The sequence below is a fragment of the Silene latifolia genome, chromosome 5 (genome assembly GCF_048544455.1).
Source record: "Silene latifolia isolate original U9 population chromosome 5, ASM4854445v1, whole genome shotgun sequence".
Lineage (NCBI taxonomy): Eukaryota > Viridiplantae > Streptophyta > Magnoliopsida > Caryophyllales > Caryophyllaceae > Silene > Silene latifolia.
Genome location: NC_133530.1, coordinates 42,140,584 through 42,163,919, shown reverse-complemented (window position 1 = coordinate 42,163,919; position 23,336 = coordinate 42,140,584). Strand labels below are relative to the sequence as shown.

At 44.4% G+C, this 23,336-nt stretch overlaps 3 protein-coding genes across 3 annotated transcripts; 2 read left to right on the top strand and 1 right to left on the bottom strand.

Moving 5' to 3' along the window:
- Positions 1–16,825: 16,825 nt before the first annotated feature.
- LOC141655283 (uncharacterized) lies at positions 16,826–17,545 on the top strand. The gene has a single exon (XM_074462370.1). The coding sequence runs from the start codon at positions 16,826–16,828 to the stop codon at positions 17,543–17,545; it is 720 nt and encodes a 239-aa protein (XP_074318471.1).
- Positions 17,546–18,594: 1,049 nt separating this feature from the next.
- Positions 18,595–21,393, top strand: LOC141657335 (transcription factor IIIA-like). Its single transcript, XM_074464524.1, has 6 exons — positions 18,595–18,843; positions 18,935–19,072; positions 19,950–20,241; positions 20,334–20,560; positions 20,653–20,796; positions 20,900–21,393. The coding sequence occupies exons 1-6, from the start codon at positions 18,715–18,717 to the stop codon at positions 21,074–21,076; spliced, it is 1,107 nt and encodes a 368-aa protein (XP_074320625.1). The 5' UTR covers positions 18,595–18,714; the 3' UTR covers positions 21,077–21,393.
- A 265-nt stretch (positions 21,394–21,658) lies between these two features.
- LOC141655282 (putative clathrin assembly protein At1g25240) lies at positions 21,659–22,864 on the bottom strand. Its single transcript, XM_074462368.1, has one exon. The coding sequence runs from the start codon at positions 22,862–22,864 to the stop codon at positions 21,659–21,661; it is 1,206 nt and encodes a 401-aa protein (XP_074318469.1).
- Between the last annotated feature and the right edge of the window lie 472 nt (positions 22,865–23,336).

The following is a 23,336-nucleotide window of genomic DNA, read 5'->3' as shown; positions in this document are numbered from 1 at the left end:
GTCCTTGAAAGGCTTGCGGACAAAGGCTCGCCAGCCGTGGTAAGGAAATGTACCCGAGGCATCTTCGGGATGTGTCCTTGATGTGGTTGCGGACAAAGGCTCGCCAGCCGAATGGTACGGTCGGTTAATGGACCATGGGAACAACCGCGTTGAATGGGCTTGTTTTGAAAGTAGCGAACTCGTGATGTCGCTGGGGAAATAGCGAGTATGGATTCTCACTACAATTGAGCGGGTTCCGCGAGGAAGCCCCCTGCTGGTATTTGAAAGAATAGTGAATTTGGCATCTTCACCATTCGTCGTTCTTCTTTGAACTTGAAGTGTCGGTTTTGATCGCCGTTTGTTTGAATTTTGAAGGAAAATAGCAAATTTTAAATCTGCTATTACATTTGAAATGACGGTTTATATGTCGCCGTTGATATTTGAAAGAAATAGTGAATTTGGAATCTTCACTATTGATTGAAGTGACGGTTTATGTGCCGCCGTTGACATTTGAAAGAAATAGTGAATTTGGAATCTTCACTATTGATTGAAGTGACGGTTTATGTGCCGCCGTTGACATTTGAAAGAAATAGTGAATTTGGAATCTTCACTATTGATAGTGACGGTTTATGTGCCGCCGTTGACATTTGAAAGAAATAGTGAATTTTGAATCTTCACTATTAATTGAAGTGACGGTTTACGTGCCGCCGTTGACATTTGATGAAAATAGTGAATTTGGAATCTTCACTATTGGTTGAAGTGACGGTTTATGTGCCGCCGTTGACATTTGATGGAAATAGTGAATTTGGAATCTTCACTATTGGTTGAAGTGACGGTTTATGTGCCGCCGTTGACATTTGATGGAAATAGCGGTTTTTGAATTTTCGCCATTATTTTTGAAATTTTGAAGGAAAATGGTGAATTTTGATTTCACCATTATTTCTGAAATTGGCGGTTTTGATCGCCGTTTGCTTGAAAATTCTCGAAAGTAGTGAATTCAAATTTTCACTATTCGATTGGAGGGACGGTTTATGTGCCGTCGTTTAAAGCTTCCGAAAATAGTGAATTTGAATTTTCACTTTTTGTTTTTGAGAAAAAATGACGACCTTTAATATCGTCAAATGGAAATTCGAAGTTTGTTATGTGGAAATTGGGCTAAAGCCCAAATTTCGCTGAAAAAGCAAGGGACGCCTGATTGAGGCGCTAGCCACCTGGCGAACCAAAGGGGCTTCCCTATTTTCTGTAAAAGACGCGAGGTCAGGCCGCATATCATTCATAACCTCGTCTTATTCATTTTCGACATAAACCTGCGAAAATCGCCATTGAAGGACCTTCTTGCTTGTTCGAGTTCTTGCCTTCATCAACAATGTCATCTCAAGGTAAGTATTTCCTCTTGAATCCATTCAAATTTGTTGATCTTTAGCTTGATTGAATTAGGGCGAATTTTGCCCTAAAAATCGAATTGGGCGTTTTTTATTGAGCCCATTTCGAGTGAAATTGACGCTTGCATTAGGTTAGAAACCTGTTTAGGAGTATAGGGGTGCTTTTACTTTGCATTTTGGTCCCCGTTCCCGCTTCCTAGGCTCGAAAAACGTGAGTGAGGCGAGAAACCGTCTCATTTCACAATGCCAAGTTTATTTGCTTGGGTAGTGGGTTGCACTAGGTTCCATTGTAGTTGGGAAAACCCGTATTTGCCATTTAAGGACCTTCGTTGGATGTTTGTGGGCAAAATTGGATTTTTGCCTTTTGCGACGGTCTTACGTCTGACCAAATAAGCGCCTGTTTGGGCTTGAATTGAGTCAGTTTGCCTTGAAATTGACCTTATTGGTATTTTAGGTCACCTTGAGGCGTGATAAAATCACGTTTGCCTTTTTGCGGTCGTTTTTGAATTTTTGACCGGTTTGGGCTCGAATTAGCGTATGAATTGCTTTTTTTAGCCATAGAAAAATCCCCATTGTGTCGGGAATGTATTTTGGGTTGTTGGCGGACCTTGTATGGGTCTTGAAATGCCGTTTTTGTGATTTTGACTCGTCTTTTGCTTGAAAAGAGGGTCGAGTCGTTTTTGTGTTTTTTTTGTGAATGGTTTTGTTTGGTTGGATTTTGGGCGAGATTGCCCTTGTTTTTGCATTGCAGGTTGTTTTTTTGTTTTTGGATTTATCCATTTCATGCCGTCGTAATGCCGAAATTCCGGCTGACGTTTTTTGTTTGTTGTTTTGATCGCAGGGTATCGTCTGGGACCTATGGGGTCCGTCGTTGAGGCTTTGGAGGAGGAAGTTGATCCTGGAGGGGTTGTAGCGGCCGAGGAGGCTGTCGTATTCGAGGCGGTGGTGGAGGATGTTTCCGTAGAGGAGGAGAGGCGGCTGATACGGCCGGTTTGTCCTTTTCGTTGTAGCTCATAAACAGGGTGGCTGGTGAGTGGGGTTCAGTATCGGAATGGTGCATCGCATCATGGTTCTTGGCCTCCTCATCATCCAAAGTCTGCAAGGCATTGTCTTCTTTTTTGTCATGGAGCAGGAGCGGGGGGTTATCGTCATGGTAACCTCCTCTGCTTTCGCAGTTGCTCCTCTGTTTCCCCTGTTGCTCTCTTTCTTTTCCGTTTGAGAGGATAGAGAGTGCTTAGTTCGGTAGGTGGCGGATAGCCCCCAGTTCGTTGTCTTAGGCCAGTGTCTGTATGATAGACGTTTTTTTTAGGCCAGTGTCTGTATGATAGACGTTTGTTTTAGGCCAGTGTATGTATGATAGACGTTTGTTTTAGGCCAGTTCTGTATGATAGACGTTTGTTTTGTGATTTTGGCTTTTTTGTGTTGTGTTTCGGAGGAGCGCTGTCGGCTGTTTGATTCTCCTTTTGCTTTGCACCAGTTCCTGCATCGTTAGTGTAGAAAACTGGCAACAGATAGCATATATACATAAACGCAAACACGTAGAAGCATTTGATTGAAAACCAAAAATTAACCAAGATGACTTGAAATTAAAATTTGAAATTTTGAAATGAATTGAAAATTCCATGACAAATCGTCACGTTCGGAATTCAAAAGGAAATGATTTGAAAATTTGAGCAATTAACTCATGTCGTGAATTAAATTGCATCGAAATTATTGAAATTGACTCGAAAAATTCAAACTCAAACCGTCAGGAAAGAATTTTAGAAAAGGATTTTTGCGAGTATATTTGATTTTTGATGTCAAGACTCGAATTTCTGAGTGCTTGAATTTTTGAGGAAAATTGATGTCGTGTTATAAATCTTCGATTTTGATTTTTTTGCAAATTGCGAAAAAGCGAAAAATTTCCGGAATTTCGACTGACATGGAAACGATCCATCGCGAATCGGGGCGACTAGCCCTTCCCCCCTTAAAAAAAAGAAGAAAAAACCCGTATGTTTAAAGCTGCGTCATGGAAACCGTGTCGGATTTCGTAAAACGCGAAAACAAGGAAATGTGAGTGTGCGGAAACACAAAATGTTCCGGATCATCCCGAAGAGGCGCGAGCTTCCTGGCGGGAGGTTTGAGGTGTTAAGAGAAAACACATGTTGAAAGAGACAAGTCAACAGCGGGAATCCTGGAGATGGTCCAAAGAGGCGCGAGCAGCCTGGCGATGGAAGCCGACTCTCCCCTTTTTCTGAAAAATGCGTTGATCATTTTGTATAAATAGGGATGTTTGCGCTTCATTGTTTCATCATCCGAAACACAAAATCATCTCTACAAAACCTCTTCTTCTTCCACAAAAATATTTCATGGATGCTTTTGAGAACGCCTTGCGACAATGGTGCCGGGATTTGTCGCCTCCCGAAAAGCATCAACTCGTTAGCATGGGAGTTGGTCAATTGTTGGTGCTTCGCCAAGTCAAGGTGCAACCTTCGTTTCTTGAAGCATGTTGTCGGTTTTGGGATTCGAAACATCATGTTTTCGTTTTCCCGAAAGGTGAGCTTTGTCCTCTTGCCGAAGAAGTTGGAGCCATTGGTGGGTGGTCGGGTTGTGTTCCGGTGCTTCCTCCGACTCGGTTGTGATACAAGGAGAAATTCCATTCCATGTTGGGCTTATCAACAAGCCAAATCAACTTTCTTCTTGCTCCACATGGTGTGGATATGTTGGCTCTTATCAACATCTTTTCAAACCGATTAGATGTTAATGTCTCGGAGGTGGCTAGGAGAAGGGCTCTTGCATTTTGCCTTGTCCATGTGTACCTCTTTGTTGACATCTTGAAGAAGGAGGGGCCGAGATGCCATGGTAGCATGACCCTTATCCATGTGATTGAGCAAATGGAGCATGGTAGAGATCCATCATGGTTGGTGCTTGGGGAGATTATCCAAGCTTTGGACAAGGAAGGCTCTTGTGGAGAAGCTCCCTCTTTCGGATCCCCAAGGATCCTCCAAGTGTGGCTATTGGAGAGGCTAAGGTATGTAGAGCCTCCGGTTGATTCTTCTTCTTACTCCTTCCGTCACCTTACCATGAGGAAGAAGTTGTACCCGGATAGTTTTGCTTCCACCGAGGCCTATTGGGCCGCAAGATTGGCGGAGGAGGGTGGTCCTCATATCCGTTGGGTGGTGCCATGGTGGCACTTGAGGTCCTTCACGGGGTTGCCCGCTTCGGGTGATAGTCCTCGTTCTTTGATGGTGGTGGGTTTGAAGGTTGTTTCCTTCATATATCCCGAAAGGCTCATGAGGCAAATGGGGCGTCAACAAAAGGTGCCCGCTCAAGATACTCTTGTCCAAGAGAATGTTTTCCGGAACTCCGAGCATGTGGAATTCTTTGAAAGGTGGTGGGCCACTCGGCCGCTTTGGGAGGTACCAAACCCCGTTGCCACGACATGAGTGACTCCCGCTTATGTCAAGTGGTCACGTGCTCCGTCCTTGGAAGAGAGATCCAAATTTCATAAGGACGAGGTTGTTGATTTGAAGTATCGAGAGGTTGGCAAGGCCAACCGTGGCTTCTTCGAGGAGTATGTTGATGGAGCTGCCCCCGATGTGATGAGACCACCGAAGAGGAGGAGTTCTGGCCCCCAGAACATGGTGGGTCGTGCATTGGCTCGTCTTGGGTCGAATATGGGGTCTTGTGCTAGACCGGAGGCCGTCGCCGTCTTAGATCCGTTTATGATCCGTTCCGAGGAAGAAGTTCAAGCTAGGCGGGCCAACAAGAAGAACAAGGGGAAGATGTACCCCGAGGGAAAAGACAAGGGTAGGATGGAAGAGTGAAGACCTCCATTACCCACTTTATTATTATGTTGTATTATTATTGTGAGGTTTTTATTATGTTGTACTAGCTAGTTATTGTGTGTTTTGTGCTAGTTTTTACTATGTGAGGTGTGTTAGTTGACACCTTAGCTTTGACAAGTTGTAGACTCGTCGAGCTTTATTTTTTGTAATTGTAATCCCTCCCATTATTAATTAAATAAAAGGATTGCTTGTGTAGAAAGTTGTGAACGCTTGTTTCTTCCATCCATTTGGTAAAGGCAATTCGATTTGAATCGTCCTAAACATTTGCACTTGGGAAAGTGGTATTTTGTGGAAAGGGAGAAAGGCTTATTTTTGTATGTCTGTGGGAAAGGGAAGGGTTTTCCCTTTCCTCTTTTTTTTGGGATGTTTTTGTATGTGGGTAATGTTTTTTTATTGTGGGAATGGTTGTATCCTTCTTGTGTAAGAAAGGACTGCCTACGTATCCACATGGAGAGGTGAAATCAAACCAGATCGTAGTTCTGGGTGTTTTGTGAATTTGAATTGGGTTTTGTGGTTGTATCCCTCATGCATAAGAAGGACTGCCTACGTATTCACCTGAAGAGGTGAAATCAAACCATGCTCGTAGTTCAGGGGTTGTTTTATTTTAATGCGAATGGACGTTGCCTTTGACGGATCAAAGGACATTCGAAATGGGCAAGGTGTCGCGGCTTATACTCGATAAAACATGCAATTTCAAATCAGAACACGTTGAGGAACTTGACTTGAAAAGGGTTGAGGTCGTTGCTAGTTGTAAAACTAGGCTAGGCCGTTGGTTGCTAGGGTTTAAGGGTAGTACTTCTTGAGTTGGTCTAGGTTGGTCGGGTTTGTAAAGTCTTCCCCGTCTAGGTCACTCAGTCTCACTGCGCCCCCCGAAAGTATTTTCTTGACCAGGTATGGCCCGGCCCAGTTGGGTTTGAATTTTCCCCTCGGATCGACGGGTAATGGTGCTCGAACTGACTTGAGGACCAGGTCGCCCTCCTGGATGTTTCTGGGTTTAACCTTCTTGTTGAATTCCCGTTGTATACGTTGTTGGTATAGCTGGACATTGTGCAAGGCGTTGAGTCGTCGTTCGTCTAGAAGAGTGAGTTGTTCGTCCCTTCGACGGGTCCATTCCGCCTCAGGGACTTGACTCTCCAGTAGGATGCATAGAGATGGGACCTCTAACTCTACTGGTTGAACCGTCTCCATACCGTATGCTAGGTAGAAGGGTGTGGCGCCTGTCGGTGTTCGAATGGAGGTTCGGTATCCCCAGAGTGCGAATGGGAGTTTGCTCGGCCAATCGCGGTAGTTGTCTTGCATTTTCTTGATGTTGGTGACAAGAGTTTTGTTCGCTGCCTCCACCGTTCCGTTGGTTTGGGGGCGGTAGGGGATGATCGATGTCGCTTGATTTTGTACTTGTCCAGCAAAGCTTGAGTTTCCGCCCGAAAGTGAGAGCCTTGATCGCTGATGATTTCGTGGGGTACCCCATATCGGCAGATGATGTTGTTTTGAATGAACTTGGCCACTTGTTTGGCGGTCAAGACTGCATATGACTGTGCTTCCACCCATTTGGTGAAGTAGTCGATGGCGACGAGGACGAAGCAATGCCCCTTGGTGCCTATCGGGTTTACTTTCCCGATGATGTCGATGCCCCAGGTTGAGAATGGTCAGGGTGATGTCATGGTGTACAAAAGGGATGGTGGTATGTGTTGTATGTTGGCGAAGATTTGGCAATTGTGGCAATGTTTGACGTGAGTTCGCAATCAGCTTCCATGGTGGTCCAGTAGTAACCTAGCCGCGTGATTTTCCGTGTAAGCATCATTGCACTCATGTGCGGGCCACACTCTCCGTCGTGAACCTCTCCCATGACTTTCTTGGCTTTGTGATGGTCAATGCAAAGGAGGAGAATTCTTTGGGTGTTCTTTTGTAGAGTTTTTTTGGTTTATCACGAATTGTGATGCAAGTAAACGGATGGCTCTTTGTCCTCTTTGATCAGAGTTGGGAGGTAATTCATTTTTGGTTTTGTAATTAAGGATGGCTTGGTACCAAGGTTCATCATGGCTTTCCTCGTTGTCGATAATGGCACCAATATGAGCTGGCTCGCTCCTTCTCTCGACACATAGGGGTATTGATGTCATGTCGTCAGGTATGTTGACGAGCGCGGCAAGTTTTGCCAGGGCATCAGCAAATTGATTTTCCTCTCGTGGCAAGTGGAAGTAGTCGACTTGGTCGAAGAACTCGGCCTCTTGATTGATCCTTGATCGGTAGGGAGCTAAATTGTCAGATCGTATTTTCCATGATCCGGACACCTGATTGATGAGGAATCGCCATGGACCCTCAGTCTCTTGATGCCAAGTGTGATGGCTGCTTGTAGGCCGATGAGAGAAGCTTCATATTCAGCGGCATTGTTTGTGACGGAGAAGTCTAGCTTGACCGAGATCGTAACATGTTCTCCCTCTGGTGAAATTAGAAGGATTCCTACCCCGAAGCCTCTCAGATTAGATGCACCATCGAAGTATAGGTCCCATGCGTCGGAGTCGGCACAAAGGATGTCTTCGTCAGGAAGTGACCATGTGTCGGTCGTTGGATCCTCGTTGACGGGATTTTCTGCTAGGAAGTCGGCAACTGCTCTTCCCTTGATAACCTTGAGGGGTACAAATTTGAGGTCGAACTCGGACAACATCAGTGTCCATCTAGACAGCCTTCCGTTTAGTACGGGTTTTCGAAGATGTATTTAACCGGGTCCATCTTGGAGTAGATGTGGACCGTATTAGCTGAGCATGTAATGCCGCAACTTCTTTGTTGACCATACTAGGGCAAGGCATGTCTTTTCCAGTTGGGTATACCTCGTCTCGTACTCAATGAACTTTTTGCTGATGTAGTAGATGGCTCGCTCTTCGTTGCCAACTGTTTGTGCTAGCATTGCTCCCATGTTTGTGTTGGTAATGATCAGTATGAGGATAGAGGAATCCCCGGTTGAGGTGGCATGAGGACATGAGGTTTGGATAGGATTTCCTTTATCCTGTCGAAGGCCTTCTGACAGTCGTCGTCCCAATCGGTGTGATCGGAGGCTCGAAGCTTCTTGAATATTGGTTCACAAATCATAGTGAGCTTGGCAATGAACCGGCTGATGTATTGGACCTGACCGAGAAATCCCCGAATCTCCTTCTCGTTCCTAGGCCGAGGCATTTGTTGAAGGGCTTTGATTTTGGTTGGATCAATCTCAATGCCTCTCTTGCTGACGACATGTCCCAAGAGTTTTCCGGAGGTGACCCCGAATGCACACTTTTGAGGATTTACTCTCATGTTATATTTCCGCAGATGAGCGAAGAATTTCCGGAGGGCACTGATGTGGCCGTCCCGTTCTTTTGATTTGACAATCATGTCATCGACATATACCTCTACCTCCTTGTGCATCATATCATGTAGGAGAGTGGTAGCGGTTCTTTGATAGGTCGCTCCGGCGTTGATGAGGCCGAAAGGCATGACCGTGTAGCAATATGTACCCCACTGTGTAGTGAACGCAGTTTTGTGCATGTCTTCCTCAGCCATCTTAATCTGGTTGTACCCGGCATACCCGTCCATGAATGATAGGAGAGCATGTTCGGCAGTGTTGTCCACCAGAATGTCAACATGTGGCAAAGGGAAGTCGTCTTTTGGACTCGCCTTGTTCAGATCCCTGAAGTCGACGCAAACCCGAATTCTCCCGTCTTTCTTGATGCAGGGAACAATGTTGGCCACCCAATCCGAGTATTCGGACACTTTGATGAACCCAGCCTTGAACTGTTTATCCACTTCTTCCTTGATTTTTAGGGCCCACTCCGGACGCATCCGGCGTAGCTTCGGTTTCACAGGTTTAGCTCCGGGTTTAATGGGTATTCGGTGCTCTGCAATTTCTCTGTCAATCCCAGGCATATCTCTGTAAGACCAGGCGAACACGTCCTTGTATTCGTGGAGGAGGTCAATGAACTGCTGTCTTTCCGAGGGGTCCAGGGTTGTCCCTATCCTAAGTTCTTGAGGTGTATTGTTGGTTCCTACGTTAATAGGTTCGGTCTCCTCAATGATGGGGGTTCCGGTTTCCCGTTTGTCAAGTTCTTTGGCTAAGTGAGGTGGGTAGTCACTCAAGTAAAATTCCTCATAGTCATTCAGAATCGCATTGCAGTTAAATTGAGACGAGTCATAAGCAAACTTAGCGTTCATTAAGTTGATACGAGCGAAAAGCTCGGAAAGGACAGACATCTCGTGGTCAGTCAGAGGCGACACAACAGAGGAAGTGGTCCCTGGAACAGGCTCCAGGTTGTCACCTTTCATAGGAGTGGGGGTGACCCTAGTGGACTCAGCCTCTGAATCAGCCACGACTTTGTGATAAAACAGTGGGAATGGGACCTTGACTGGGACCTCCGGAGTGTTAGGAGCTACGACAGACTCTGACTCTTACTCAGACTCAGACTCAGATCCTTCTTCACTTCCCTCCTTGAACATAGGGCCTTCTCCAGTTGTTATCTTGAGAATGCGGCCCTGGCGATCGATCCACTTGACGGTCTTCCTCCAGCCCTGGGTAGCTTTCTCCGGGTCAGTATCGGAGATCAAAGCGGTTGGATCGAGCTAGTTATCCTTCAGAGCGATGTTGATAATGTCCTCATAGTCGAGGTGTTTGACGTTATCTTCCCCAAATAGGAGTGTGACAGCTTGTCCGTCAAGGCATGGTGACGGTTTGGACTCATTTGATGCAGCTTCGATGTTGTCGGGGATAAAGTAGCAGTCCTGGAAGACTTCCACTCCCCGGGTATCTAGCCCTGGCCACAGAGTCATAGATTGGCTCCGGAAAGCCGCGGTATAGTTCAGACTCTCCCTCGGGGACAAAGTATCCGTTGAGAGTCAGGTGGTAGGGACGGAGGATGACTTCGTGCTTCTTGCGTTTTCGGATTAGGAGGTTCATCTCCAGGATATCTTGGTCAGTAGGTTCGTACCCCAGTCCAAAGGGAATGTTGGGGACCTTAACCTGTTTTAAGGGAGGCAATGGGTCCTTTAGTGGATTGAGCGGCAAACCCGGGAAGTAACCCTGACGCATCATGATACGGTTGACCGTGAGGTTGGTGAACGGGTCACACTCAGAGGTTGCCGATTCATTAGTTATGGCATTTACGGCTTGAAAACCCCACATTTCATTGTCGTCCTCTTCAATGGCTTGGGAGGCTATCCCCCTTCTCATAACTGCCTTGATTGGGAAAGCGGGAATCGTGATCGTTTTCCCGTTGAAGGGGACCCTGATCTTCTAGTGGAGCGTTGATGTGACCGCCTTGACGGCGTGAATCCAGGGACGTCCCAGGAGCATGTTGAAGGACGTATCGATGTCGACCACTTGAAAACTGGTTTGTCTTTCTAAGGGTCCGGTTGCGACGGTCAAAGTGACTAGCCCAGCGACCTTGCGACGAGTGCCGTCGTAGGCGCGTACTCCTTGATTTGTTGGGATCAAATCAGATTCCTTGACACCCAGCCTGTGGGCAATTTTGAGAGGGATGACATTCACGGTGGAACCGTCATCCACGAGGACCATTGGTATATTCTTTTGGAGGCATTGTACGGTGATGTACAGGGCCAGGTTATGATTGGCTCCGAATTGAGGGATGTCCTCGTCGGAGAAGACGACTGGGTTACTCAGATCAGGGGCGTCCCTCGTCATGTGTGCCACTATATCTTCTGAGGAAGAGGTGGAGGGCACGGTTAATTTTCCCAAGTCCTGCAGCAAGGCCTGTCGATGCTCAAAAGACGTTGCGATCAGCTGCTAAATTGAGATTTCGGCTTTTGCTTTCTGGAGCTGTTTCGGGATTGAGTTCTCGGGGGCCTTTGGTTGAGTGTCCACTTCCGGGACGACTTGGTCATTCGTTGTTGGAACGACTGTTGGGTTGCTCGGATTTTGATAGGGACGTCCGGACCGGGTGAGATGTCCGATTTCTTTCGCCCGCTTCTCCTTCCCTGGGAGGATATAGACATCCTCAACATCATCCCTCCATATGCCGTTAATTTCAGAGTCTCAAGGATACCTTGGAGGGGTATTCCTCGGTGGGTAGTTCTTGTGGGGGATATTTTTGTGAGGGCGATTTTTATGGGGGTAGTTATTTTGAGGGTAGTTATTTTGAAGGTGATTTTCATGAGGTCTATGCCAGAATGGTCGCGGGAGCAATCCATCCTGGGGTGGGTAGTTTTGAATGCTTGGGGAATTCTCCCTCGGGCGCGGTGTTGGGGGATTGAAGATGAGTCGACGATAGGCGTCATCGAGTCGGGTGATTTTTTCAGAGAGGCTGGCTATGGCCTCTTCAACTTGTTGAAACATAGTGAGCATAGTGGCAGCACTAAACACAAACACTCCGTCTGAAGGATCCTTTTCCAGAACATTCACCTCGTCGTCAATCGGCAAGATGAGGTGGGAGCAGTCTAGAGTCGGCTCATCGTCAGAGATGGCATGAATTCCCAGAGGATTCGTCTTGTTGTTCGGCTTAGTTGGTGGGGGTATAGGCAAATCTCCCTTCTCAATCATGTCTTGAATGAGGTGCTTGAGTTTGAATTAATTTTCGGTATCATGCCCTTTCCCTCGATGATACTGACAGTAGGCGTTGGGGTTCCAAAATCGGGACTTCTTGGCGTCGGTCGGATCCGGGGTGGGTCCGATCGGTTGTAGCATCCCTTGGTCCATGAGCCTTTTCAGGGCACTTGCATAAGTCGACCCTATGTTGGTGAACACTCTCTGGGGGCGCTCGGTTTTCTTGGCAGATGGTTCGACGAGGTTGACCTCATCAATCTTGTTTGTCTGACCGTAAGGGCGAGATCCGGTTGAGGTGGATCCCTGGTAACCCCTGCCAGTGGTCTTTGCTAAGACACCCTTTCGGAGGTCGTCCTCAATACGTGTCCCCAGAATCTACAGATCTTGAAAAGTTTTGATATTCTGATACCTCAGTAGGTTGGCATAAACCGGACGGAGATTGTTGACAAACTTCTCGACCATAGTTGATTCACTCGGCTTACTGACCAATTGAGTACTCACCCTCCTCCAGCGGGTTAGGAACTCAGTGAACCCTTCCTTGTCGTTTTAGGTTAACACCTCGAGAGTACGGGTGTTGGCCTGGATTTCGACGTTGTCGGCATACTGTTTGGCAAACTCAACTGCGATCTCATCCCAAGTAGTAAGGTTTTTCGGGTCCAAGGAGTAGTACCATTGGCGAGGAATCGGCTCCAAAGAGGATGGGAAGATCCGGGTAAAAAGCTCCTGTTTGACCCCCTTAATGGCCATGTAGTCTTTGAAAGCACGGATATGGTTGAGTGGGTCCTCCACTCTCTTGAACTTAGGCACATCAGTCAGGGTGAAGTTGCCAGGTAACTGGTCCCCAACAGGCTCGAACCTTTGGTTGTTTTCAAGATGGATGTTGTTACCCCGGGCTAGGAGCTGTTCTTCCAAGAGTTTCAGCCTCTTCTCAGTTTCAGTCAGAGGTGGGGTATTGTGTTCCCCAGTTTCCTTGTTCTTCAGGGCGTCGATACAAGTCTCGACGCGATCCAGGGTGACCTTAAGAGCGGTAAGTAGGCTGGCTAGCTGATCAGTTGTGACATCTCTGTTGTTATCATTGTTGTTGCTGGACGAAGCTGAAGACAGGGCCATGGCTCTGAGGCAGAAAAACGGCTCACATTACAACTCAATCCGACATGGTTCCAAGACTGAACGCAGACAACGCAAAGGACAAGACAAAGATCGGACTCAACAAGACGGGGGCGACCGTGTGTGGTCCCTCGGTGCTGACTCGATTTATGACGTGACGGTGTTTGACCGAACCTTTGACACGAGTCCAATCATGACGGCGCGACGCCATTGGACGGGTCTCGTGGTGAGACGACTCATAAGTAAAGACCCATAAGTACGTTTTCTTTGACTCGATAGACACGAGGCGGAATTGGAATGGTGGACTGAAATTTTCGAAAATAGGAATTTTCAAAAAGATTCATTTGCCGTTTTAATGGACGGCTTCCGAAGATAGAGATCTCCGCAAATTGATCAGTTGAAAAGGTCGTCTTAAGTTTATTTGCAAAAGACGGTTTGAGTTTGAGTCGGCTCGGAAAACAGTGCATCGTTTGCCAAGACGGTTTTTGAAATTCAAAATTGAATGTTTTGAAAATCGAGTTTGAAATGTTTGAAGAGGTCTCGGGGACGGTGCATGGTCCTCGGGATCCCGAAAGTGTCTCGAGAAAAGGGTGTGTGCTTTTCTCGGGTTTTGAAAGAGCCATTGTCGGCGCGAAACGGGTTAAAGTCCGTGTCTAGACGCGGCGATTATAACGGCGTAAAAAGGTGATTTTGAAATGGTTATACAAAATCGGGTTTGAAAATCGTCATTACGACGGCCTAGAAAGGCGTGTTGAAATGGTTATACAAAACCGAGTTTGAAAATCGTCATTACGACGGCCTAAAAAGGCGTGTTGAAATGGTTATACAAAACCGAGTTTGAAAATCGTCATTACGACGACTTAGAAAGGCGTGTTGAAATGGTTATACAAAACCGAGTTTGAAAATCGTCATTACGACGGCCTAAAAAGGTGTGTTGAAATGGTTATACAAAACCGAGTTTGAAAATCGTCATTACGACGACCTAGAAAGGCGTGCATCAGTCGGCGAAAGACCGAGGTTTGAAATGGCCATTATAACGGCGCGAAAAGGGTGTTTTTGAAAGTTTGAAAATGACACGGAAGGACTTATGATCAGATAGCACATAAGCACTCACAGTTCATTATATTATGCATTATGCTGACATGGGTTTTGACTTAAAAGGGTGGGTTACACACCAAGCAATCAAACCCCGATTTGCGAGAGGGATACCAATCCAAACAAAATGTGTAAGGAGGGTGCCCTAGCCTCGTGTCCGAAAGTGACGAAAGCTCTTTGACGAAACAGAAATGTGTAACGTCAACGGTATGCTTGACTCAATCGGGATTCGAAACGCGGGGATGAGAAAACTCATGCCGACGAAATGAGCCAATTGGTCGAAAAGGGTTAGGTTGTGGGCCCGGACAAGGAACCCGACCGTGACCGTAATATCAATTAATGCATTCCAACCAAGACCTCGTTCGAGTCTCACCATCTAGGGATCGCAAAGACGTAAGTGTCCTAGTTCTCCCCAGCGGAGTCGCCAATCTGTGGACATGGCCCACCTGCAGGTCCGGTTCGATCTGCGGACATACAGCGGTCTTTTTGAAAGCCACGCTCGGCGGCGTAAAGGTGCTTTCGACCGGATCGTTTTAGATTGGTCGATTTCGTCTCGGTAAGGGTCTCGAAACGATTAGAATTGTTCGGAGTCGCCACCAAGCATTTGTGGGATGCCTGGAACCCGTTCGAAATCCACTTTATACCTCGGTCAAATCGAAGCACAAAGCAGCGTTTGACATAGGTACTAAAGATAAGGAAATCGTCCCTCTTTAGCATCATATCTCTAGAATGACTCTCGTACGCCCTGGATAAGGTCGTCCACTATCCAAAATTTCTGAGTAAGAGGTGAAGGTACGTATTGGGAAGCTCTTTAATCAGACACTTAATCCCGCCCGCCTTTAGCGGCCTCTACTAATCGATCTTGGTTGGTTGAATGCAAAAGTTGATAAAACGGTTTAAATGCATGAATGCGCATCCAATAATTTAAACCTAACATGTGAGAGCTTTCTAAGTCGGTTGATTTAATCCAAGTATCAAGTATAAGATGTCGAGTTGGATTAATGGTTGATTTGCATGCAAGACGGAAATTAAACATCCATTTACCGTATTAGGTTTAGGGTGGATAACATGTTCCATTTGTCTTAGTAAGGCGTTTTGCAAATATGGTTTGAACAGTCGTCTGATCCGTCCTATATCCGGGTTAATCGGAGTCGGGATCGTCCTAGACGATCTTTGAAGGAACAGCCTGTGCAGACGGCTACATGAGGCGCGAGCCAGCCGGCGGTGTAAGGGGCCTCCCTCTGGTTTTGAAAATGAGAAATGAAGAGCCTGTTTAGGCGCGGGTTAGCCCACAATTTATGTGTCGTGTTCTGACCTTTTAGAAAACGTTATAAAATGTGTTGAAAATGGGTATTTGAACCCGGTTTGATTTGAAAGGGTCGTTTAGACCGCATTTGTTGATTTGAAGAACTAGACTCGAATAATCATCATTATTTGGTAATATTCGGTGTCGGGTTCGATTTGACAAACTTGACATGAATAGTTTTGAAAAATGATTATGGACTAATTGTTTTAAGTCCATTTGAATGTAATTAGTCGATACTCGTCATCGTACCCGGGTTAAAATCCGGCATGGTATGTAGAACTAAGGATGATTTTGTGTTGGTGACTAACATGTTTGTTTGGAAATGTAAAGAAATGAAATAAAAGGCTTTAAAATACCTTCTAAATGTCATTAACCAAATATTATCACCGAAATACGGATTCAACCGTCATGGTATGAGGAACCAAGGGTGAAAAATGCTTTATGGTTAAAACATGTGAAATGAAACAAAAAGGTTTCGAAAATACTTGAAATGGTAAAAACCGATTACAAATATGAAAAATGGATTAAGGGAAATGACGAGAACAAACACGGTTGATCTCTGGTCTGAATACCCCATTTAGGCGCGGGCCAGTTGGCGACCTAAGGGGCCCGCCTCGGACCAAAAATCGGTTTTGGCTCGTTTATTCCATGTTTTGGTTCATGTTATGCATGTTTTAGCATGTTAGAGTCATGAAACAAATGAAAACATAATGAAAGAGGATTTTTACACCCTCATACTTACATGTTTGGTTATGGCGAGTGACCAACGTAAGTGTGACAACTCGTTTGATCGAAAAAAACTCGGTTTAAAACCGTTTTGGTAAGTAAAAGAGTGTTTTAAAAGTTTAGTGATGGTTTAGTGGTCGAAGTGGTCGGTCAAGTGGTTTAATGCACGATGACGGTACCAAACAATGTGTAAGGCTCGTGTTTACGATCGGTAGGTCGTAAATACGCGTCGGATTGTGACTTAAGAAGTCGAGTCGAGAATTTTAAGGGAGAAAAGAGGGGGCGGACACTCGCGTAACTCTCAAATGGGTGGCATTTGAGGGGTATTTATAGGAGAATGAGTGGTTGTGTGAGTTTTGAGCGACGTGGCCACTTGGGCTGCTCAAAGAGGCGCGAGCCACGTCGCGGGTCTTCGAGCTGTGTTGTCACTTTCACAACAAACGCAATCATGATTTGTTCTATCCTAGGTTTTGTAGTCACATGTTTGGTACTTGACCATTCATGAATCCGGGAAAACTTAAGGTAGAAGGTTTGAAATGTTTGTTTTTGGTGGTTGACTCGGTTTGACTCGTTGTTGGAGTCGGGATTTGAATTTTTGAGTCGTTTTTGGTCCGGTGCCGGTTTTGACTCTAGTTAGTGTCATTGCGACCCCGTCATCGTACATTAAACACTCCAGGTATTTTTGAAATGTTTTATTTTCGAAATCGTTTTAAGTTTTCCGACGTAAAGTTGTACACAAACTGTCGATCAAACGCCGCGATTCCAAAACGTGTTGTAGTCCGATAATCATCGGGTGTTTGTTGGAGTCTTAGCAGATACTGGGTATCTACAGGCATCAGAGCCAATTAAGTGTGTCAGCGGTAGATTTTTTCCGATCGCAATCATGGTGAAAGACGGAGACCCGTCCAAAACAGAACACAAAACCTCCATTAGTCCTTACTTCCTAGGGCCAGGCGATAAACTTGGTGATAAAGTCGTACAAGTCATGTTGAATGGTGATAATTACGATGAGTGGTCCATGAAGTTGTGTAGTGCCCTACGTGCCAGGAAGAAGACAGGATTCATTGATGGTACTATCAAGAAGCCCAGTGATACGTCGGAGGATTGTGAAGATTGGTACATGGTAAACGCGATGGTTGTTAATTGGATTTTCAATGTTATCGAACCCGCGTTGGGTTCAACGTTAACGTATGTTGATGATGCAAGAGTTTTGTGGGAAGATATTGAACAACGGTTTAGTGTGGGTAATGGACCGAAGCTTCACCGTGTCAAAGGCTCCATCAAGTCGTGTAAGCAGAATGAGAAGGAGCCCGTGTCCGAGTACTATGGTCATTTGAAGAAATTTTGGGATAAACTCAATAAATACGATCGCAATCCCACGTGTGAATGTCGTGGTTGCAAGTGCAACATTAATGGCAAATTGGATAAGAAGCGTGATGAAGGCAAGGTGCACGATTTTCTTATGGGACTCAACCCTCAGTACAATACTGTTCGTTCCAATTTGTTGATGCAGGAGCCTCTTTCGTCTCTTAATCGCGCCTATGCTGCCATTGTTCAAGAAGAAGTGTCCTGGTCAGGGCCTTTTATTTCGCACCAGCAATAATTTGGAGTTGTCTATTTATTGTGATGCGGATTATGCGAGTTGTCCTCTTTCTCGTCGTTCTTTAACAGCTTATTTTGTGTTTCTGGGTGACTGTCCGATTTCTTGGAAGACGAAGAAACAGCCTACAATGTCGTGTTCATCTGCTGAGGCTGAGTATCGTGCAATGGCAGCTGCTACTTGTGAGGTTAAGTGGTTGCGTGGTTTATTTCGTTTTCTCCGTATTTCAGTTACTCGGCCAGCTGTACTGTATTGTGATAGTCAGTCTGCATTGTCTATTGCTCGTAATCCTGTGTTTCACGAGCGTACAAAGCATATTGAAGTGGATTGTCATCTTGTGCGCGATGCTATTAATGATGGTGTTATTTGCCCCTCGTATGTTCATACGTCTGAGCAGGTTGCTGATATTCTCACAAAAGCTCTTAGTAGTCGTCAGTTTGAGTTTTTGTTGTCCAAGTCAGGCGTGTTTGATGCCCACGTTCCGACTTGAGGGGGGTGTTACGGAATAATATATATTGTATTATAAGGTGGTCGTAGTATATGTGTTGGATATCTTGTATTATGGTAAATATGTTATATGGGTCGATACGGTTTCCTAAACCGATTAGGGTTGTATGAGTAACGTTGTGTAGTCAATAGAATCATCACAAACATTCCAAAGCCTATCTTTTGTCAAGTATCATCTTAACTCTATTTTACTTTTATATTGGGTTTGTGCAGTTCAATTACTTGAATGTATTAAAATGTCTTAATTTAAACCCGCTAACTCGCGTCTGGACGTCAGGTTCATGTCATGTTACCAGGTCCGGTCATTTTGTGCGAGCTCTAGTCCAAAATCAGACACTCACGATTGCATTAACATAAACCCTAACACATATCAATCGTTGGTTGGCGCAGTGGTAGCATGGGGCTGCTCTTGGTAGAGAGGTTTGCGGATCGATCCCCCACAACTGCGATTGGGAGGGGTTTAAATATCGTAATCCTTGGACTTGCCCCGAAATCTGGATTAGTCGGTCCAATGTGGTTCGGATTACCGGATGGTTAAGACCAAACAAAAAAACATAAACCCTAACCCATCAAATTATAACTCTGTGCTGCCGAAATTAGAAATCCCTAATTCGCGTTGCATCGTCTCCATTCACTCTTATCAACTGCTCAGAAAGGTGACATCCATGGAAGGAGAAGTTAAACAAAGAAATGGTCCCATTTTCAGAGACATTCGTCGATACTACTGTCAATTTTGCGGTACTTGTAGATCCAAGAAAACCCTAATAACCAAACATATTCTCTCCGAACATCCGGTATTCTTCTATTTTGTTTATTTTTCTGTGTGATCTTATCATATCTTCTTAATTATTTTCTGGGTTTAATGGGTTTTGATTGGATTTTCAGGAGGAGATGGAAAAGATGAAGGAAATGGAAGGTGGTGAATGTGAGGGGCAAAAGGGTAATAACACATGTGAAGAATGTGGTGTTAGTTTTAAGAAACCTGCTCATTTGAAACAACACTTACTTTCTCACTCTTTTGAGGTACTTGCTGTTTAATTTGATTTGTTTATCTTGTAGGTTTTTAAATTTGTAGACATTTACTGTATTATTGGTATATATACTGGTGTTTTCGGGATTTGGATATGGTTGTTATAAACTTATAACACTCGTTTTTGTATGAGACGGTCTCATTATAACGTTACTGTATAAAAAGGTCGGTATGATGGTGTTTTAAGGATTCGTATGTGTAAAACTGATTTTGTTTGAAATAAAGGCGATGTAATAATCTATTAGATTTTTATCGAATTGAAAATCGCTGTAAACAGTGGATTAGCTAGCTAGTTTGCTTAATAATGTTGGTTGTAGGAGCTGTGACGATAACGATGTTTTGATTTCACTTAAATGAGTTGTGATTGGTATCAACTATCAAGTATGGATTCAATAAAGGGTTGTGAACTCATGAATGATGATGATGTTGGTTATGATGGGGAGTGACAAACAGGGCATTGTGAAAATGGATAGATGGATTATACAAGGAATATTAAGTATTTGGGTTAGTGAATGGGATGGTTCTTTGATGCTATGGTTGGTTCATGTCTTTTGAGCTTGATTTGCGTGACACAGCTGATTAATGTTGATTTGGCAGATATTGAAGTTAATTGAAAGTGTGTGAAGCATTGGATCCCTTGGAGAGAACTCCAAAATGCGAGGAGGCTTATAAAGTACTTATTCTTGACTGGACTAGTATCAGGACGGGGGACCTCCTGAGAAGCTCCGTCAAGTGAAGCCTCTTTCACGCACTCTTGAGGTTTGACCGTTACTGTGTTTCTCCACCTGCTCACTTTTCCTCGATGATTGTCTTTTCAGTTTATATGCAAATCTGAAAACCGCAGTTGTCCTAAACCCTCTTTTCTTGCAGAGGCCTTTTGTTTGCCCAGTTGATGACTGCAATGCTAGTTACAGAAGGAAAGACCACTTGAATCGACACCTAATTCAGCATGATGGAAAGCTGTTTAAATGTCCCGCTGATAACTGTACTAAGGAGTTTACTATTCATGGGAATATTGCTCGGCACTTGAAGGAATTTCATGAAGGAAAACCTGGTCCTACTGATGTGCACGAGGAAGAAAAGAGACATATTTGTCAGAAAACCGGGTGTGGGAAAGAGTTTAAGTATGCATCCCAGTTGCAAAAACATGAGGAGTGCCATGGTAAGCGTTGTTCTAGACTTGTAATTTTCTGGGCCATTCTGGCTATTCATGCTTCTTCTGTGAAATAGTCTGAAAAGTGTTCTCGTTTGCAGTTGAATCTTCTGAAGCATTTTGTGCTGATCCTAACTGTATGAAAGCCTTTGTGAACCGGGAGTACCTTAGGGATCATATGAGATCTTGCCACCAATATATAATCTGTGAAGTTTGTGGGTCAAATCATTTAAGAAAGAATTACAAGCGGCACCTTCAATCTCATGACAATAACACAAACGAAGTTTTGAAATGCAATTTTGAGGGATGCAATCGTTCTTTTACCACTGTAAGAATTTCACCAGTATGCAGTTGCCAGTTTGTGTATTGTTTTGTTTCATAGGACGCCTTCCTGAATTTTTCTGATATTTATTTTTGCAGAGTTCAAATTTGCGGCAACATGTGAAGGCAGTGCATCTAAATCTCAGACCTTTTGCTTGTAGCGTTCCCAACTGTGGCATGAGATTTGCCTTTAAACATGTGAGAGACAATCATGAGAAATCGTTTCGCCATGTTTATGTTCCGGTAATAGTCAACCCTTGTCTTATATACTGTTCTCAATGCTAAACTTTCATTCAAACGAATGTTTATTGAACTTCAAAGCTCATTGATTCTCTGATGTTTCCAGGGAGACATGGAGGAGTTCGATGAGCAATGGCGATCAAGACCTCATGGCGGTCAGAAAAGAAAGTGCCCCAATGTGGAGATGCTTATGCGTAAAAGAATCACTCCACCAAATGAATGCGGCTCTGTTCTTAATCACAGTACTGAATATCTGTCGTGGTTGCTCTCAGCTGATGATTGATATCACACTTAATTGGCAGTGGCATCTAAGGGGAATTTTTGGTGGTTGTTGGTACCCTTTTTGTAAAGGAGAGCAGGCATTGTTTATGTATTATGAGTATAGTTAACTAAGCGCTATATAGTAATCTGAAGTATCTAGGCTAAATGAATGGGGAAAACTATTTATGTATATTTGTGTAGATGAGCCGAGACTTGAGGCCTGAGACATGAGAGAGAGAAATGCCATCATGTTTTTCATGTATCTGGGTTGTATGTGATGGGAGACTGGGAGTATTCCTCGAACCTTTTTGATGAATGAATAGGCGATATGGATTGGTCTAGTATCATCTCGTTCCAAAGTTAAAGCAACTCTGTTGGCATAAACAGACATTATACGAGTAATTAACACATTTTTTGTTAAGACAGAAGGAATATCATCTTCAGAAGTTCAGAGTAATATCAAGACAGTAGAAAAAAGATGGGCATACTTTTCTCTCTCTGACCCGTATTTACCGAGAAACTTAAAATGACTGAACCACCATTGTACAATAGCATACTAACATCCGATCAACAATTAACAAATACAAAAAATCAATGACAGCAACTACAACAACATTAGACGATCCTCGGATGGCATCAATGAGTTCTTGAATTGTATTACTGGTGGAAAATTCAGAGATGCTTCAAACGGGTCTCTAACCACCATTGCTCCATTCCCGTCTTTGCTAATCTCTTCATCAAATATCTCCCATTTATCCGAAATCACTGTCTTCAACCACGATTTATTTTCGCCCTGCTTTTGTACCACGACATCCCTCGCCTCATTCACCACAACCAATGCGCCTTTCATACTTTCATCTTTCACGTAATTGTCGTCTTCAGACCCGGCTTTTGTATCGCCGTTGATTATCTTCTTAAGCTCGAAAAAATCATCCTCTGGTATTTGTTGGATTTTAGGACATTCTGTTAAATGCAAAATCCCAAGCTTTGTACAAAAATGGAAATAATCGGACAAATCACGGCCTTGTCTACTAGCCTTGTGTAATATATCAAGTGCCATAGACGCCACATCTTTATCAGCCTTCATTTTATAAATCCTCATCAAACCTTTAGCAATACCATCACAAATCTTACTATACAAATCAAAAACTTCAATCACCATGCAATCCATAACCTCAAGGACCGTCACGTCGTTGACAGTCCCGGTTCCACACCCAATCGGCCTCACCTCTAGAACCGCGTCCAGCAACTCCTGCCACCTTTGCACCCTCACCAAAACCGCCCTCGCCTCGTCTCTCTCTCTCTCCGTCTCCTCCATCAACGATTCCGCTACTTCGTCCCTCAGCTCGGCCGACAGTATAACCGACTTCAAGTCGCAAAAAGCGAAATAGGCTTGGACAAACTGGGAGCGCGTCCTGGAACGAGAACCATCTCGAGTTTGTCCATCCTCAAAACTCGAAAGATCAAAGGGTAAGCGTCCAATCTTTCTTGTACCGGGGACCTTTGTACAAAGGACCCCGTGTACAAGGATAAGTGACTTGAGAGCGACGACCCAGTTTTGGGTCCGTTTTGCGCGTCGGGTTAAGGCCGAGAGGAAGACCATTAAGTGAGATGGCGAGGTCTGGACCCAAGCGAAAACGCGACGCGCGTTGGTGTAGTCGATGTTGGTGTCATCATGGCTGGTGGCTTTGATCATGGCTGACTCAAGATCAGGTTGTCTGTACCTTGAATTTCTGGACAATATGGTCAACATTAATATGCTATTTCTATCCTTGATTTGACCAGTTGCTCTCTTCCATAATTTCTTCATTGTTACAATTAACTGTATGCACACCTAGTCTTTGACGTGTTTGGATTAGTGAATGTGCTGAATGGAGAATAATTAATGGGATATTTTTGGTTTGATGATTTAGATCAAGTAGATTTTATTGGTATGAAATTTGAAAAGGGTGGGTGGTTGTTGAAAATTGAAATGGTAAAAATAAGGAGGAGAATCAAGAGGAGATATTATGGAAGAGAAGAGGAGTGTTCCTCTTGATTTCCTTGGCCACCAAACTAGTAGTACTAGCAATTTTGCAAATGAACGTGTAAGCATGCACTCTAAATAAATGTTGTGAAGAATCTCCTCTGGCAATTTCGTTTTCTATTTGCTACTTACAATTAAAAAGAATTAGTGGTAGTGTTCCAAATTGTGACATGAGATCATCGTTTTCGTCATGTTTATGTTCCGGGAATAGTCAACCCTTGTCTTATACGGAGTAGTATAGTGGTACTGTTCTCAA